We start from the raw sequence: 15,291 nt of genomic DNA, 5'->3' as shown, positions 1-15,291 counted from the left end.
GTCATGTAAAAACTAATAAAACACCATCTCATTAAAACTCTCCGATTTTTGTTTCATTTTCTACTTGTGGGGAATATCTTTTTATCTCTTTTGGGTACTCTAGAACAAGGCTGCCCAACCCCAGGCCCGCGGGCCACATTGTGGCCCGTGAACGAATTAGAAGTGGCCCGCGTGAACCATTTTCAAAAAAACCCGCCAATTTGAAAAAAAAAAACAAAACACAACAGAAACCTCTTGACTAGAGTGGCCCGCCAGTGATTTTTAAATCGTCAATTTCGCCCAACTGTTAAAAAGGTTGGGCAGCCTTGCTCTAGAACAAGGCTGCCCAACCTTCTTAACAGTTGGGCGAAATTGACGATTGTGAATCACTGGCGGGCCACTGAATACCTGACGGTTCCTATTTCCATGGGGGGGAGGGGTTGTTAGAGAATTTCTATAAAACATAATTCCCCACGAAAAGAAAATCTAAATAAGTGCTCCCCACAAAATATTTGAATTCCATGGGGGGGGGGGGGTGGCTACAGGATTCCATTTCGACGCAAAAAATATTATGGCGAAAGCCGGTGTATTTTTGTTTCAAATGTAAGCCTAAATAGCGATAAATCGCCGTCGTTGGCAACACTGGTGACCGCGCGCAAGCTGCATTGTTTGTTTTACCGCAGGCCCGCGACACTTTTTCAAATTGGCGGATTGGCGGGATTTTTGAAAATGTTTACGCGGGCCACTTGTAATTCGTTCGCGGGCCACATTGTGGCCCGCGGGCCTGGGGTTGGGCAGCCTTGTTCTAGAACATATGCATTGTATTGTCAACTATAGTCCACATTCACCTTTGAACCGATGAAAATTTTAAAATGCAGGTTTTTAAATACCGGTAAACTGTTTGGTGTTGTCATGGATGCATTTTTGCACTTCAATACGATAACGCCAGTGACCAGAACCTAACATTTTACTTAGTGTTCTTCAATATTAAAAGCGAGTAATCTTAAGAATTAAAAGCGTCTCGACTCCTAAAAAAAATAGAGCGCCCGGTCGAAACAAAAACACAGGCTTTTTAGTCGAGAACAAATTAAAATATAACGTAATTGACTAAGATGGAAGTAGGTATACAAAATGGATTACTACATTTAATTCAATTTAAAAAAAATCTTCAATCATAGGCTCAATATATCAGTCAGTCCCTATCCTCGCTATCTGTCAAGTTGCTCCCTGGTAGGAGCCCTGGGAAGTGATACCATTACAAAAATGCTGATATACGAGGCCATAGACTATTTGAATGATTCATTGTTATCGAACGTGAAATTTATTTTTCTGTGGTTCCGAAAATATTTATATATTTTATATCGCTTTTCATTACTATCGAGACGTGAGTGGTTTTTTTATGATCGAGACAGTTCGCAATTTTTTTTTAAATTACATTCGTTATTTATTAGTGCTTTACTTCATCTTCTGTTTTTATTTCGTTAAAAGTCAAAAGAAAAGCATTTTGATTTGCGTGGTTCGTGATTTGTTATTTTTACTCGAAAACAAACTGGACACTTGAGATCCTCGAATGTTGTTAACCTAACGTTATTGAATACTAATTATTATTATCAGCATTTTCTAAATCAACCTTCAAGATGAGCGAAGTACGTTCATCGGTTGACAAATCCGACAGCAGCTCTTTTGAGGATTTAGGAATAGCTAATGATTTAGCAGATGAACATACTGATGATAAAAACAAAGACGTTAAACCTGAAGATGACGAATGGATGGACGTGCTTGGCAGCGGACATTTGAAGAAAAGGGTAATATACGCATTTTTTGTTAATCGGCAAATATCTCAAGGTTATCTTATAATACAATTATTGTTTTGATTACTATCATTTCCTACACCTACACTAAAAAAGACTTTTCTAATTTCGCGACAGGATATTTTGAAATATTTTTACACAGCCTAAACTCCTAACCAATGACTAAAGAAAATACCCCAAAACCTTCCATTTTATTAGATACCTACGAACATAAATCTAGAATAATTCTTGGTTTTGTGAAAACAGAGGAGGTATAAATAATTTAATATCCGTTTGATCTGATAATAATAATATGCCCAAGGCCCTACAAATCTGTAGGAACTATTACGCCTTATAATGTTTACAACTTGTGTTTAAATCTGGAAGATGTTATGTGTGCTTTATTTATATAATAAATATAGTGACATTGACCTGCTGACAAAGTGCTTGGGTAGTTTAGCAGGTGCTTGTTTCCTTTTTACAAACCCAAACTAAGAACCTACAAGTTATTTAACAAAATAGGTTTCTAATTGGATAATTATTAAGATTCTCCGAAGCGTATTTTCTAATTTTACATTATTCTCACAACTACATTGCTTATACTGTTTTCAGATAATCAAAGAAGGTGATGAAGAAGAAGGCAAACCTGACAGAAATGACTTGTGCAGAATTAGTTTTGAAGGACGATTGAAGAAAGGTACGGTTATAGAAAAAGAAGAGGATATTGAAGTGCAGCTCGGGGATGGAGATGTAAGTATTCATAAATGTATTATTTCGCTCTTAAATCCATTTAGAAATGTTAAAATCAGCCATCCAATTGGATTTATGTTTCTACAATCTCAAAACACTTCGGCTATTTGCTAATCTGATATAAATAATTTTTCATATTTACCAAATAATTAAAAAACGATTCCGTAATTTTCACACAATATCTTAAATACCTATAATATTTTTATTAGTTCCATTAAATGGATTATTTCAAAGTTATTTTTATTGAATTGTTTAATTATTAAGATTAACTCCAAACCATTTTGCCACAAGCTGGAGTTTAACATGAAACTTATGTGATTTTCAGGTGATCCAAGGAATAGATCTAATTCTCAGGTTCATGCACGTTGGGGAGATATGTGAGCTTCAAATCTCCCCGCGTTTTGGGTTCGGAGAGGTGGGCATGGCCCCCCTCATCCCTCCCAATGCCCACCTAGAGTACACTGTGGAGATGTTGGGATTCAAAGAAGAACCTGAATTAGAAACTTTGTCCATCAGAGACAGGAAAGCTATTGGGTAAGTCTATTAGTTTTGTATAAATATGTATAGTTTTGTATTATTGACTACACAATGTCTTCTTTCTAGTATTTTCTGTATTTTTCATTTTCATAATAAAAGTGTGAGAAGGTTGAATAAATATTTACAACCTCTCTATGGGACTACTATAGCTAGTAATAAGATAGAGAGCATTGGAAAAAAATTAAGGGATCATTGATCGTCTATTGGGGATCTGGTGAGGGGACACAATGAAAGATGCATGTGAAGGTCACAGTGTTTTATTGAGTCAGAATGGAGCATGGGAGATGAATTCGGCACCGAATGGTGATGACACTGGATGCAGGCGGTGAAGTGGTCTAAGCGGTAGTTGGCGACGGTGCGTTGAGACCGGACTCGTGGATGTGTCAGGAACTGGTGAAGACCATGGGTCTTCCGGGTTCTTCAGTGCTGAACAAGGTAGCCGAAGATACGAAGGATCTGGTCGGCGGTTGAGCGGGATATGCAGGCCGGCGAGGATGTCACGGGCCGATACGCAGGCCGGCGAGGATGCCGCGGGGTCTAGGCGCGTGGTTGTAGCGCTGGCTAGGGATGCTGAAGCCAGGGCGCTGTGATGATCCCGTAGAAATCCATGGTTGAAGCGTGCAGAGCCGGGTGTATGGTCCTGTGCGCAGCGGAGGCGCGCAAGTTGGTCACTCGCAAGACTGCAAATTGTTGACTGACTAATGACTGACTGACTGACCTTATATAGCCAAGCCGACGGCGGCAGTAGCTTCGCATCGCTTGTAAACTGCTGGCTACTCGCTTGATCTGGATTATGCCTAGGCAGTTGCCTAGAACCTTCAGGCAGATGCGCGTAATGTACCTAGTCAAACTCGCAATTGTATTGACATAGGTAGTTCGTTCAGCGGCAAGTGGGTGCTCGTAGACAGTAGGTAGCTGGTACGTATTTACATTACGCAATTAATTGTGCCTTGCAAAATGTCTCGTACGTTCGCGGCCCATGCATTTTATATCGGTCGTCTTTCTGGAACATTCTAGGAGCGTCGATCGCTACAAATTTTACAGTGCCCAAAAAAAAGAAACAGCACTATACAAATCATCCAAATATTATTATTGTTACAGTATTCTTCTTTTGTATGGTGGGGGTCCAAGGGAAACTGGGAGCCGGTCTGATACGTCAGGATTCGCCCTGTGAACCTCATCAATCCCTGAATGAATGGAGTGAGAATTTGTTGACCACATGTTGGGTGGGTTGCACTCCACCGCACGGTCTTAGATTCTTTAAGGTCCCCCCCGCACATTGTGTGGGCAAAACAACCGTGGGAGCACCAGAGTTTAAGAGGCAGTGAGAAACCAGTTGTCTGTCCGTAGAGTCAGAATGGTGTTTACAGTATCAACAAGTTGTAATTAAGTTTAGTATGTGCTGTGTACATTTGCAGAAACAAGAAGCGAGAGCGAGGCAACTGGTGGTACAGCATGCAGGAGCCTGCCCTGGCCATTCAGAGTTACCGCCGGGCCATTGAGTACTTGGACGAGACCAAAGGGGGCATCTCTGACCCCACTTCCGATGGAAACCTAGTGGTAACACACACATAAATAATATTCACTATTACTTTAAAATTTAATATTGTATCATTTTGTTATCTTGCATCAGATGTTAGGGAAATTCCTGGAAATTTGTTTTTTGGTGAATATGTATTCCTCAAATGGGGGATATTGTGGGAATTTTCATCCGACGGCTCTTCAAACAATAAATTGGTATAGCCTGTGGTTTTACCTCGTCCGCCAGACAACTTATGATCTTTCAGAAATGTCCCAACTAAACTTATGTGTAGAGAATCTTGCTAAAATTTATTAAAATATAATGGTGACACTTTAACGAGGATTAGTACACACTTAATTCTGTTTTACCCGGGGGATACATTCCATTGAAAAAAACCTCAGTGCAATGTGTATTGGAGAATTCTAATAAGAGCGGATCTTTCCACTACATTTTGTGGACTGCTTTATTTCGGAATTGACTGTATTTGTTTAAAACCGTATTGTTATATTTTTCAGAACGTATCTGAAGAGTTACACTCCCTACTAGAAGACCGAATTAAGGTGTCCAACAATATGGCGGCCGCCCAGATGAAGCTGGGGTCCTATGAAGCCGCCCTACACAGTGTGGAGACAGTGCTTAGCTGCCAACCTAACAATGTCAAGGCCCTGTTCAGGAAAGGAAAGGTAAGCAAGTTTCGCAAACAAACAGCCCTCACTCACTACCACCATTTTTATAATAGCACAAATTTAACTCGTACGTTAGGTTCTTACAATTTAATTACCTAACCTAACCCAACCTAACACTGTCAAGACTCTTCTTAGGAAAGAAAATGTAAGAAAGCTTCACCAAAAACAAACAGCCTTCACTGACTAACCATAACTTTTTTAACTCTTGACAGGCCAAGACTTAAAACAAAATGTCTGTAACCAAGTGAGTCTTCCGACGACCCCATGCATTTTTCTGTCTTATGGGCTTTTAAAATATAATTTTTCCAATTTTTCAGTGAATTATTAATGGTAACTAATGTATTTGCGCAGGAATACGTAAAATACTAAAATGATTTGTCAAGTATTTAAGCTAATATAAGGAGGATAGTAATTTTGGGTACTACCTACTCTCCCACTTGGCTGCGGGATAGTTAATATGTAACACAAATGGTACTTTAGGTTCTTACAATTTACTTCACTGTGGCATTGAATAGTTAAAAAATTCTATATTCGGGTATATTGCTAATCAATGATATTTCCACACTCCTTGGAGATGATAGTGGGATTGCCATCAGAACGTAGATAACATCTAGTCGACCTGCGTTGTTTCACCTTCCGATTCTATTAATGCCAATGTAATGACATAAACAATTACCGACCAATAAGCCTACTAAATGCATTTTCAAAAATATTGGAAAGAATACTAAAAAAACAACTCTTATCCTACTTAGAAGACAATAAAAAATTATCAAAAACTCAGTATGGTTTTAGGGAGAACTTAATTTTATTTTTATTTATTTATTTTATTTATTTGCAAAAACAGTACAAAAACCAATACATTGCAAAAGCGGTAAACAAATTATTGAAGAAAATTTTATACATAAGTATACAGTTAAAACATATGCAAAAGCGGTAAACAAAATATGGAAAAAAAAAATTATACATAAGTATACAGTTAAAACAAATACAATATTTCGCGCTTAAAGTCGTTGTAGGACATATGGAAAATATCCAAGTTAGCTGGAAGGGAGTTAATTAACCTAGTGAGTCTTCCCAGGGGCATCACCATTGGTAAGTTAGTTCTGGACCTGGGAAGAATTAAAAGCCTGTGTTGGCGGCCTCTCGTGAAATTATCCGGGACATAAAGTCCTATTTTTGACAAAATGTCTGGAATTGATACTAAACCATTCAGAAGCTTGTAAGCCATCATCAATAATGCGACGTCCCGTCTGGAACTAAGGCTGCAGATATTCAGCATTCCCGAGATAAATGCTGTTGGAAACAGCCATGGGTAAAAACCAAACTCTCTCATATAGAGGTATCGTAAAAATTTCTTTTGAATTTTCTCGACCATTAGTACATAGACAGTGTCCTCTGGCCCCCATACCTGAGATCCACTCTCGAGAATGCTACGCACTAAGCTAAAGTAAAGCAGCCTAATGACTGCAAGGTTTGTCAGTTCCTTTGAATTGTGTATGACAAAACCTAACATTCTTGTAGCTGATTTACAGATCTTTTCAATGTGAGCGTGAAATGTTAAGCGAGCGTCATACACAATTCCTAAGTCCTTATAAGTCACCGTATGCTTTAGTGATGTATCTTTCATTTTGTAATTAAAATATACGATCTTTTGTGACCTCGTAAAACACATAACTGAGCATTTTTGGAAGTTGAAACCGAGTTTGCTGTCAATACTCCAGTCAATAATTGCATTTATATCTTCCTGGAGCTTTTTACAGTCTTCTAATGATCTTATTCTTAAGAACAGTTTAATATCATCTGCAAAAAGTAAAAAACGGACGAATTTGATTTTTCCCCGAATATTATTTATAAAAATTAGAAACAATAAGGGTCCTAAATTGGAACCCTGCGGCACACCAGAGTTTGTAGGATACGCGTTAGAGTTAAAACCACCATAGGAAACGAATTGTTCCCTTTCTTTTAAATAGTTAGCAAAGAGTTTAATTAAGTTTTCGGAAAAACCAATTTCTTCAAGCCTACTTAAGAGCACTAAGTGATCAACCTTATCGAAAGCTTTCGCAAAGTCATGGTATGACGTCTCAACTTGCTCATTATTATCGAGCGCTCTCGCCACGTAATCAGTATATGCCATCAAGTTTGTAGTGGTTGATCGGCCACGTCGAAATCCGTGTTGTTGTTCGATCAAGAATGGTTCAACCTTGGCATATACATATTTATGAATAATTATTTCGAATAACTTGGCAGGTGCGGAAAGAATTGCTATAGGACGGTAATTGGTTGCCTGACACTTGTCACCATCTTTATGTAGAGGGGTAACTTTTGACAGCTTCCACAGTTTAGGAAAAATTCCGTTTTTAATCGTAAGATTAAATATATGTAGAAGTGGATTAGACAGTGGTTCAGAACAACCCTTAATGACGAAGGGTGGAATGAAATCAGGGCCAAATGATGTTTTTGGTTTCAATTTTCTTATTGCTAAACTGAAATCCATGTTATTAACGTTTTCTATAGCTATGTTTTGAGCTTTTGTCAATCCAATCTGTCCTGGTACGTAAGAATCAAAATCAGCTATTTCTGGATTATAGACAGATTGGAAATATTTTGCGAAAGCTTCCGGTACGTCAGTTCCTTTGTAAGTACAATCATTCAGAATAATATGATTTAAGAGGCCTCTGTCATTTTTTTTGTCAGAAACATATTTCCAAAATGACTTTGGATCGTGTTTAACATTATTCTCTACCTCCACAATATATTTTTTGTGTGCTATTGAAATGCTATGTTTAATTTTTGTACGATAGGATTTGAATAACTCGTGTTCACTATCCAAACCTGATCGTTTCCACCGTCGATGGTATACAAGCTTCGTCTTTATGTCCCCGATAATCTCACGCGAAAACCATCTAGGATAGTTTTCATTTCGCGGCGCTTTTTTTCTTAGAAAACATTTGTCAAAATACGCGTATAGGGTATCGTAGAAGTACTTAACTGCTTCGTCAACATCGGAGATCTCCAAGATAGCCAGCCAATTGTGGTCACGCAATTGGCTGTACAGCTTCTCAAAGTCTCCTTTGCGGAAATTCCAACCACGAAAGTTATTTTCTGAATGTAAACAACGACTTTTCAACGGTCTGTCATGATCAAGACTAATTTCTGACACAAGTGTCGGGTGATAATTATCTTCTTGAACAAGACAGAAATCGGATTTTTTTGTAAACATACTAAAGTTACTTAATACTAGATCCAAAGTACGATTACATGAGTTAAGTACTGTATTAAACTGCTTCAATTGAAAAAGTTCCATAACATATAAAAGCTCAGTGTTCACTGCACGTGGATTTTGTGAAGAATTAATGTTAAAATCACCAATCACTAAGATTTTTTTATCAACAAGGTAAGTTAAGTTACTAATTAAAGTTTCGAAAAAAGTCGTGTAAATATGCGTTTTTGAACTGGGTGGGATATAAACAGAACAAATAAATAAACATAAGCCTTGAATTGTGACTTTGACCCATAAATTTTCGTCTCCCGTTTCCAGATGGGAAAGTCGTTCGGCTCGCATGTTTTCTTCGTTTAGTAAAGTGAGCAGTAGTCCACCACCTCGTGTTTGTTGAGTGCTTCTGTCTTTTCGGAAAACTGTGTATCTGCTGTCGAAAATTTGCGCGTTAAATATCGAATCGTTTAGCCAAGACTCCGTAATCACGATGAATTTATGTTCTTGGTTAAGAACATTTTCTAGAAATTGATTCATCTTAGACCTGAGTCCTCGCACGTTCTGGTATAGTAGCAGTCATTTTGATTCGGTCGGCTTTTTCGCGTTTTCTTGACCTGAAATGCGTTTATTATAATATCTAAAATGACGGACAACCACTCCTCGGGGCCATAGTTCTTCTTTTAGTAGTAAATCTATGTTCTGCTCGTCGACTCCTATTTTAAAGGATGAGTATTCTTTAGAAAACGCCATAAACTTTTCAGCATTACAGCTGAGAGCTGTATTCGTTTTGACATGGGAAATGACTTCCTCCGTCGTCGTGTCGGGATCTAAGCGTGAAACGATAATAAATTTTTGTTTGGGTATTACTTTAATCTTACTCGAGTCATTGGTTCCTACGACTAAAATTTTGTTTTTATTGCGTAAGGCGGCACTGTATGATAACAATGGGCAGGAGGGCGGCTCGGTGCGGGGGGTTTGCTTGACGTTAACGCCGCTGCTCTCAGCCGGTGTAACCGACTCGGAGGCGGGGGCGGGCGCAGGGGAAACGGTAACTGGTTCACTGCTGTTTGCCAAACGAGGCTGGCTGACTGCAGGTGTGAGAGAGATGGTATCAATATTCTCACCTGAGTTTGAATTTTGGTTGATTTTTGTTTTCGATCGCGTTGTAATCACCTTGTCATTCGCACTGTAGGTACTCCGAAAGACTTCAATACTCGTAACGAGCCGCGAAATGATATTATTTTGAGTGATTATTTCATTCGATAATTGCCGAATTATTCGCTCCTGTTCGAGATTTTTAGTTTTCATTGACGATAGTTGCGTGTAGCAATCATCCAGTACTGCGATGCTTTGCTTATTAGACATATTAGACATATTAGACATTAAGTACTAGTGACGCCATAGAAAAAATTACCGATATGATCACTAAAAGTTTAGACAGTGGAAAAAAAACTTTGGCAATCTTCATAGACTTACAAAAGGCTTTTGACACAATAGATCACAAAATACTTTTTTCAAAACTTTCAAAAATTGGTATGTCATGTACAACACTAAACTTACTAAAAAGCTATATGACGGAGCGTACACAGAGCGTCCAAATTAACAAGAGAAAAAGCAAACCTCTCCTAATCAACCATGGAGTACCACAAGGAAGCGTACTAGGTCCGATATTATTTTTAATATACATTAATGATATCTGTAACCTAGAAACAAGAGGAAAAATCATTAGTTTTGCTGATGACACAGTAATTTTATTTAAAGAAAAAGATTGGATAAATACCTACAAAGAAGCTGAACACGGACTTGGTCTCCTGCAAAACTGGCTTAAAAGAAACTCCCTGACGCTTAATGTCAATAAAACAAAATATCTGACATTTTCTAAAACAGCCAGAGGGCAGCCGTCAGAGGACCTTAATCTCAAATTACATTCATGCCAAGGAATTTATCAAAAAAACCAAAGCTTATCATGATGCCTCTGTCCCACTATAGCACACTCCAAAAGCATCAAATATCTTGGAATTGAAATTGATGATAATCTCCGTTGGAACTCACATATAAATGTAATTACAAAAAAACTAACCAGGTACATATACTTCTTTAGAAACATTCGCAATATCCTCAATATAAACGATATTAAAAAAGTATACTATGCTTTGTGTCAATCACAAATAGAGTACGGAATAACTGGATGGGGGTCTGCCTTGAGCACTCACACAGAGCGGCTCAATATAGCACAAAAAGGAGTATTAAAGACTATACTGAAAGTTCCGCTTAGAACTCCGACAGAAGAAATATTCAAAAACTTCAATGTTTACAATGTACAGAAACTATATTCAAAAAATATTTTATTTAAACTGAAAAAAAACATATCCGAATACTCCACTGCCCAACATAAATACACAACTAGGGCAAAAAGCGAAAATATCCTGATTACTCCCAGTTTGAACACATCCTTTGGACAGAGAAATAATAAATTCCATGCTATAAAATTGTTCAATGCTCTACCAAATGAAACCAAAAAAATAAACGAAATGAGTATATTTAAAACAAAAGTCAAAACATGGCTTAGAGATCAAAGTAATAATCAACTTACAAACATTATGAAGACAATGTAAAGACAATTCAAAACTAAATACAAAAATTTAAGAAAAACTACAGGCCGCCTCAGAACAGGAAACCCTAGTGAGGAGGACTGTGAAAAAATACAAAAAATATACTTATATTATACTTTAAACCTACATAATGTACAAATTTTGCTATTGATATTGATAAAAAAAAATAAAAAAATGTTTATCAAAATCAACATTATAGAACTGTTGTGGAGAAATCGTTTTTCAATTTGAAAATACATGCATAATGATTTCTTTCTTATCTTTCGTGCTTTACGAGTTAAGAAAAATCCTTCTTCATAATAATATTATATGGTATTGTGTGTAATATGACTTCCAAAAACTCACAAAAACATTAAAGCATTGAGTATTAAACACGCACCATTTGCAGATACTCTCTCAGAAAAATGACGTAGAGGGGGCGTTGCAAGCCGTGCGCGCAGCCCTCAAACTGTCACCAGACGAGAAGTCCCTCAAGTCGGAGCTGGCTCGCCTTGAGGAGCGGGAGCGGAAGGACGGCAAAAAGGAGCGAGACCTGGCTAAGAAGATGATGGGCAGCTCCGAGAGTAAGGATAAGAAGTCTACTGACAAAGCAGCCAAGCCCAAGGATGGTGGAAGCAACAAAAATAAGGTAAATTAATACATTTATTTGTATTTAGTATAATGGTTTTAACTCATATTATTACGCCTTAATGCACTTTGACATTTGCATAGGATACTGTATTTTAAGTTTAGCTATTTGGATTGAATAATATCCTATATTTTTTGTTGATTTCAAATCACAATGTGGAATGGGGTACCTACAACATAATTTCTAATCATGTTTTATGTTATTTTTAACTATGTACATGATGTGTTTTGCCTCAGCTGTCGTATTTTCATCAAAATCTTTTTGAACCCCAGATGATCATTTTAATCTGAAAATTCTCATTTAGACAAAGAAAGGCAGCGTCTCAGCAAATAAAGCCGTTAATTTTGATATTATAATAGATTGAAAATAATTTATTGATGTTCTATGATGGGTTGTTTCATTTTAAATATATTTAGAACAAAGCTATTATTTATAGTGATTTATTTTTGGGTTTTTTGTTGTGCCGTGTTGCACTACCTCCTTCTTTAGCCAACGTTTCGGACAGCATTACAGTGACCATCATCAGGGCAGATGGACATGTCATGGTGGACACTGTGATGCTGTCCGAGTTGGCTAAAGAAGGAGGTAGCGCAACATGGCATAATACCCCAAAAATAAATCACTATTATACTTTTGGCCATGAAAATCTCAAATCATATCTAAAGCTATTATTCATTGCAATCTATAGCTAGATTTTTGTCACAACTAGCCAGTAACACTTAATAGCATAAAAATGCACATTAATCAATATTAGTATGAATACCAGTTTCCTCTTTGTGGACCTCCGGAGAGACTAGGAGATTTTGCAAAAGGAAACACTTGTCATGTTGAATTTTTTCCAAACTGATTTGCATTGCTCATAAAATGTTAATCTGTTAATTTGATTTAATAGCCATGCACATGTAGTGATTACATTCATCTTAAATTTTGTATGGTACTTTGATCAAATATACTTTTATTAGTGTGGAACAGTATGGAAGAATTTGGGCTTGTAAGCTATGGTTTATCTGGGGGCCTAGTATGGCCAATGTTCGTAACTTGTCATCGTTCCTGAGCAGGACTGCTGATCGCTAATGAACAAAAAAACAGTTCACGTCGATTCAATTAATATGCTTAATTTAGACCGCCTAAATTGTTTATTCTTTGGCGATCTGCAGTCGTGCTCTCGGGAACAATGATAAGTTACAGACATAATCGATAAAACCTTTATCGACGTGGCCGTGCCAGGCCACTTGTGCAATTACATTTACATGATTTTATATAAAACCATAAATATTATGTTTTTATAATAAATATTGTAGTTGTAAGTTTTTGGTGTCCAGTACAACTGGCTTATTTTTATATTATATTTCATATATACCTGTTGAATTTGAAAAATAAAATAATGTTAGTATTTTGAAATATTTAGAGAAAATATATAATATGTATTTTTCAGATGCTACTCTGGGGTACTGCCCTATTTACTGTTGCCATCGGAGTAATCAGCATTGTGGTTTACAGATATAAATACATGTAATTATATCACACTCGGTAACAGACAGATTAATCTCTCAAGTATACCTAACCATACAAAAATTGTTATTTCTTATAGTCACATTTCTGGCTTTTAAAATGTTTAAAAAATACTAACAATTTTCTATGTTATATTTTCGAAAAAGGTATTGGGAAGCTAAAATATTGCCAATAAGGATAAATATCAATCTCTGAACAGAAAAGTAGAATTCCTTGACTGGCATAATTTATTTTTGTGGATAGTTTTAGTTCTGCAAAATATGCCTGCATTAATTTATCATGTTGAATTATATTGTGTAAATTTATCATGTAGAAGTTAGCAAATTAAAAAAAAGTGATTCTATTCTTTCTGATCAGTCATTTAAATTCCACAAAATTTATTGTATAAACATATTTTATAAGGTTTGGTGGTGTAAATGCTATATAATGTTGATGTAGAATATTATATGAATATTTTAAAATCGTGTAGCAATAATTTCTGCTAACTATTTTATTGGACATACGAGTACACAATTTTCAAGGTTATAAACATTGTCTTTTACTTTAATAATAATATGTATAGATTTTCTGGTAAATCAAACTAGAAATTCAACAACCTTAGTGAATTTTTTACAAAACTTTGAAATTTGAAAATTTATGTTTTTTCTATTTTTTTATATTGCATATTTTAAATGAAAATTTTTAGTCTGATTAGGACTTCTGCAAAACCATCGCGATAATACTATGGTTGATTTAATAAAGATGTGATTATTACTCTGGCTGTTAGGCGCCTAGCTACAATTTATTTTATCTTTTATTACCATTTCTCTTTCAGAAGAGATATTTTTTTTTAATATCTGCTACTGAAAATGAATGATACACTAAAAGATCAGTGATTATGTAGCCAGAGATATTGATGAAAATTCACAGGGTCAGCTACTATACAATGTAACACCACTAATTTTCTATAGCAAAATATTGTAAATCCAAGACTGAACAATAATCCTGTAAATATTGTAGTGTACATTTTTATCAAATTAATATTTTTTAGGCGGTTAAAAGAACAAAGTTTTGCAATTTGCTGCTGCAAAATGTTTTACTAATTTTTATTTATTTTAAATTCGAAATTTAAATTGCCAATTTTTTTGTTTGTTTTTTAGATGTTATTATGTTGCATTTTCATTTGATTCCTTTTTGTGATAAAATAGTTAATAGTACAGTACTTAAAAAATACCTGTGGGAATTTCTATCTTTATAATTTTTCATAGAACAGTCGATGTTTCAAAAAATGTACATTTATTTTTCTCTACAGATTTTCCACTGCATTTCCAAATATATTCCATTTTATGATGTACTTGTACTTCTTAACACAATAAAACCAATTTGAAATAATATATTATGTACCTATCGTGTAGCTTATAATGCACTTAGGTAGATCAAAAGGTTTGCAATAAAATAACAATCATTTTCGTTGTGATCATCATTAATATTTATTTGAACACAATTTTAGTGCATTCATTCACAATCATTCCCAAACTTTATGTTTGCTCAATTAAGCTTTTAAACTATATTACTATTTTTTTGTACAATATAAATAAATTGGTGACTTATTTTTTGAAAGGAATATTAAAATATATGTGAAGGATAATATGTAAAATTAATAAAATACATACATTATAAAGAGTTTTATTTTATTTATATTCATAATAAGTTTGGTATTATTTGGACAATATTAATTTATTATAATTACTAGCTGTACCCCGCCACGCGTTGCTGTGGCTAAGTCTGTCTATGCAGATAGAAAAACAATAGCAACAGATGACGTTGTTTAAAAAAAATAATGCTTGTCCAACAGATCACTGTTTTTCAAAAAAAGCATGTTTTTACCTGTCACAGGTGACATCTATATAATATGGGTATATAAAAACACATGCATATTCCAATGCAACGTTGTGTCAAAAGTTCAAAGCAATCGGTGAAGATCTTTCAGAGATTTAAGATTTTGAACAAACGAACAGTTACATATTTATTTATATATATACATTAGGGTGTCCCAAAAAAATAAAAGTTGTTATTTTTGAA

At 35.6% G+C, this 15,291-nt stretch overlaps 1 protein-coding gene across 1 annotated transcript; it reads left to right on the top strand.

Moving 5' to 3' along the window:
• The first annotated feature begins 1,322 nt into the window (after positions 1-1,322).
• On the top strand, positions 1,323-14,825 carry LOC149418478 (peptidyl-prolyl cis-trans isomerase FKBP8-like). Its single transcript, XM_089638792.1, has 7 exons — positions 1,323-1,784; positions 2,382-2,519; positions 2,845-3,053; positions 4,475-4,616; positions 5,094-5,261; positions 11,479-11,718; positions 13,154-14,825. Exons 1-7 carry the CDS (start codon positions 1,617-1,619, stop codon positions 13,232-13,234), a joined length of 1,146 nt encoding a protein of 381 aa, XP_089494918.1. The 5' UTR covers positions 1,323-1,616; the 3' UTR covers positions 13,235-14,825.
• Positions 14,826-15,291: the final 466 nt, after the last annotated feature.

Source organism: Hesperophylax consimilis, chromosome 13 (assembly GCF_061612785.1).
Source record: "Hesperophylax consimilis isolate HC1 chromosome 13, BYU_Hcon_1.0, whole genome shotgun sequence".
NCBI classification, from domain to species: Eukaryota; Metazoa; Arthropoda; class Insecta; order Trichoptera; family Limnephilidae; genus Hesperophylax; species Hesperophylax consimilis.
The sequence above is the reverse complement of the archived record's forward strand: the minus strand, read 5'-3'. Positions and strand labels throughout refer to the sequence as shown.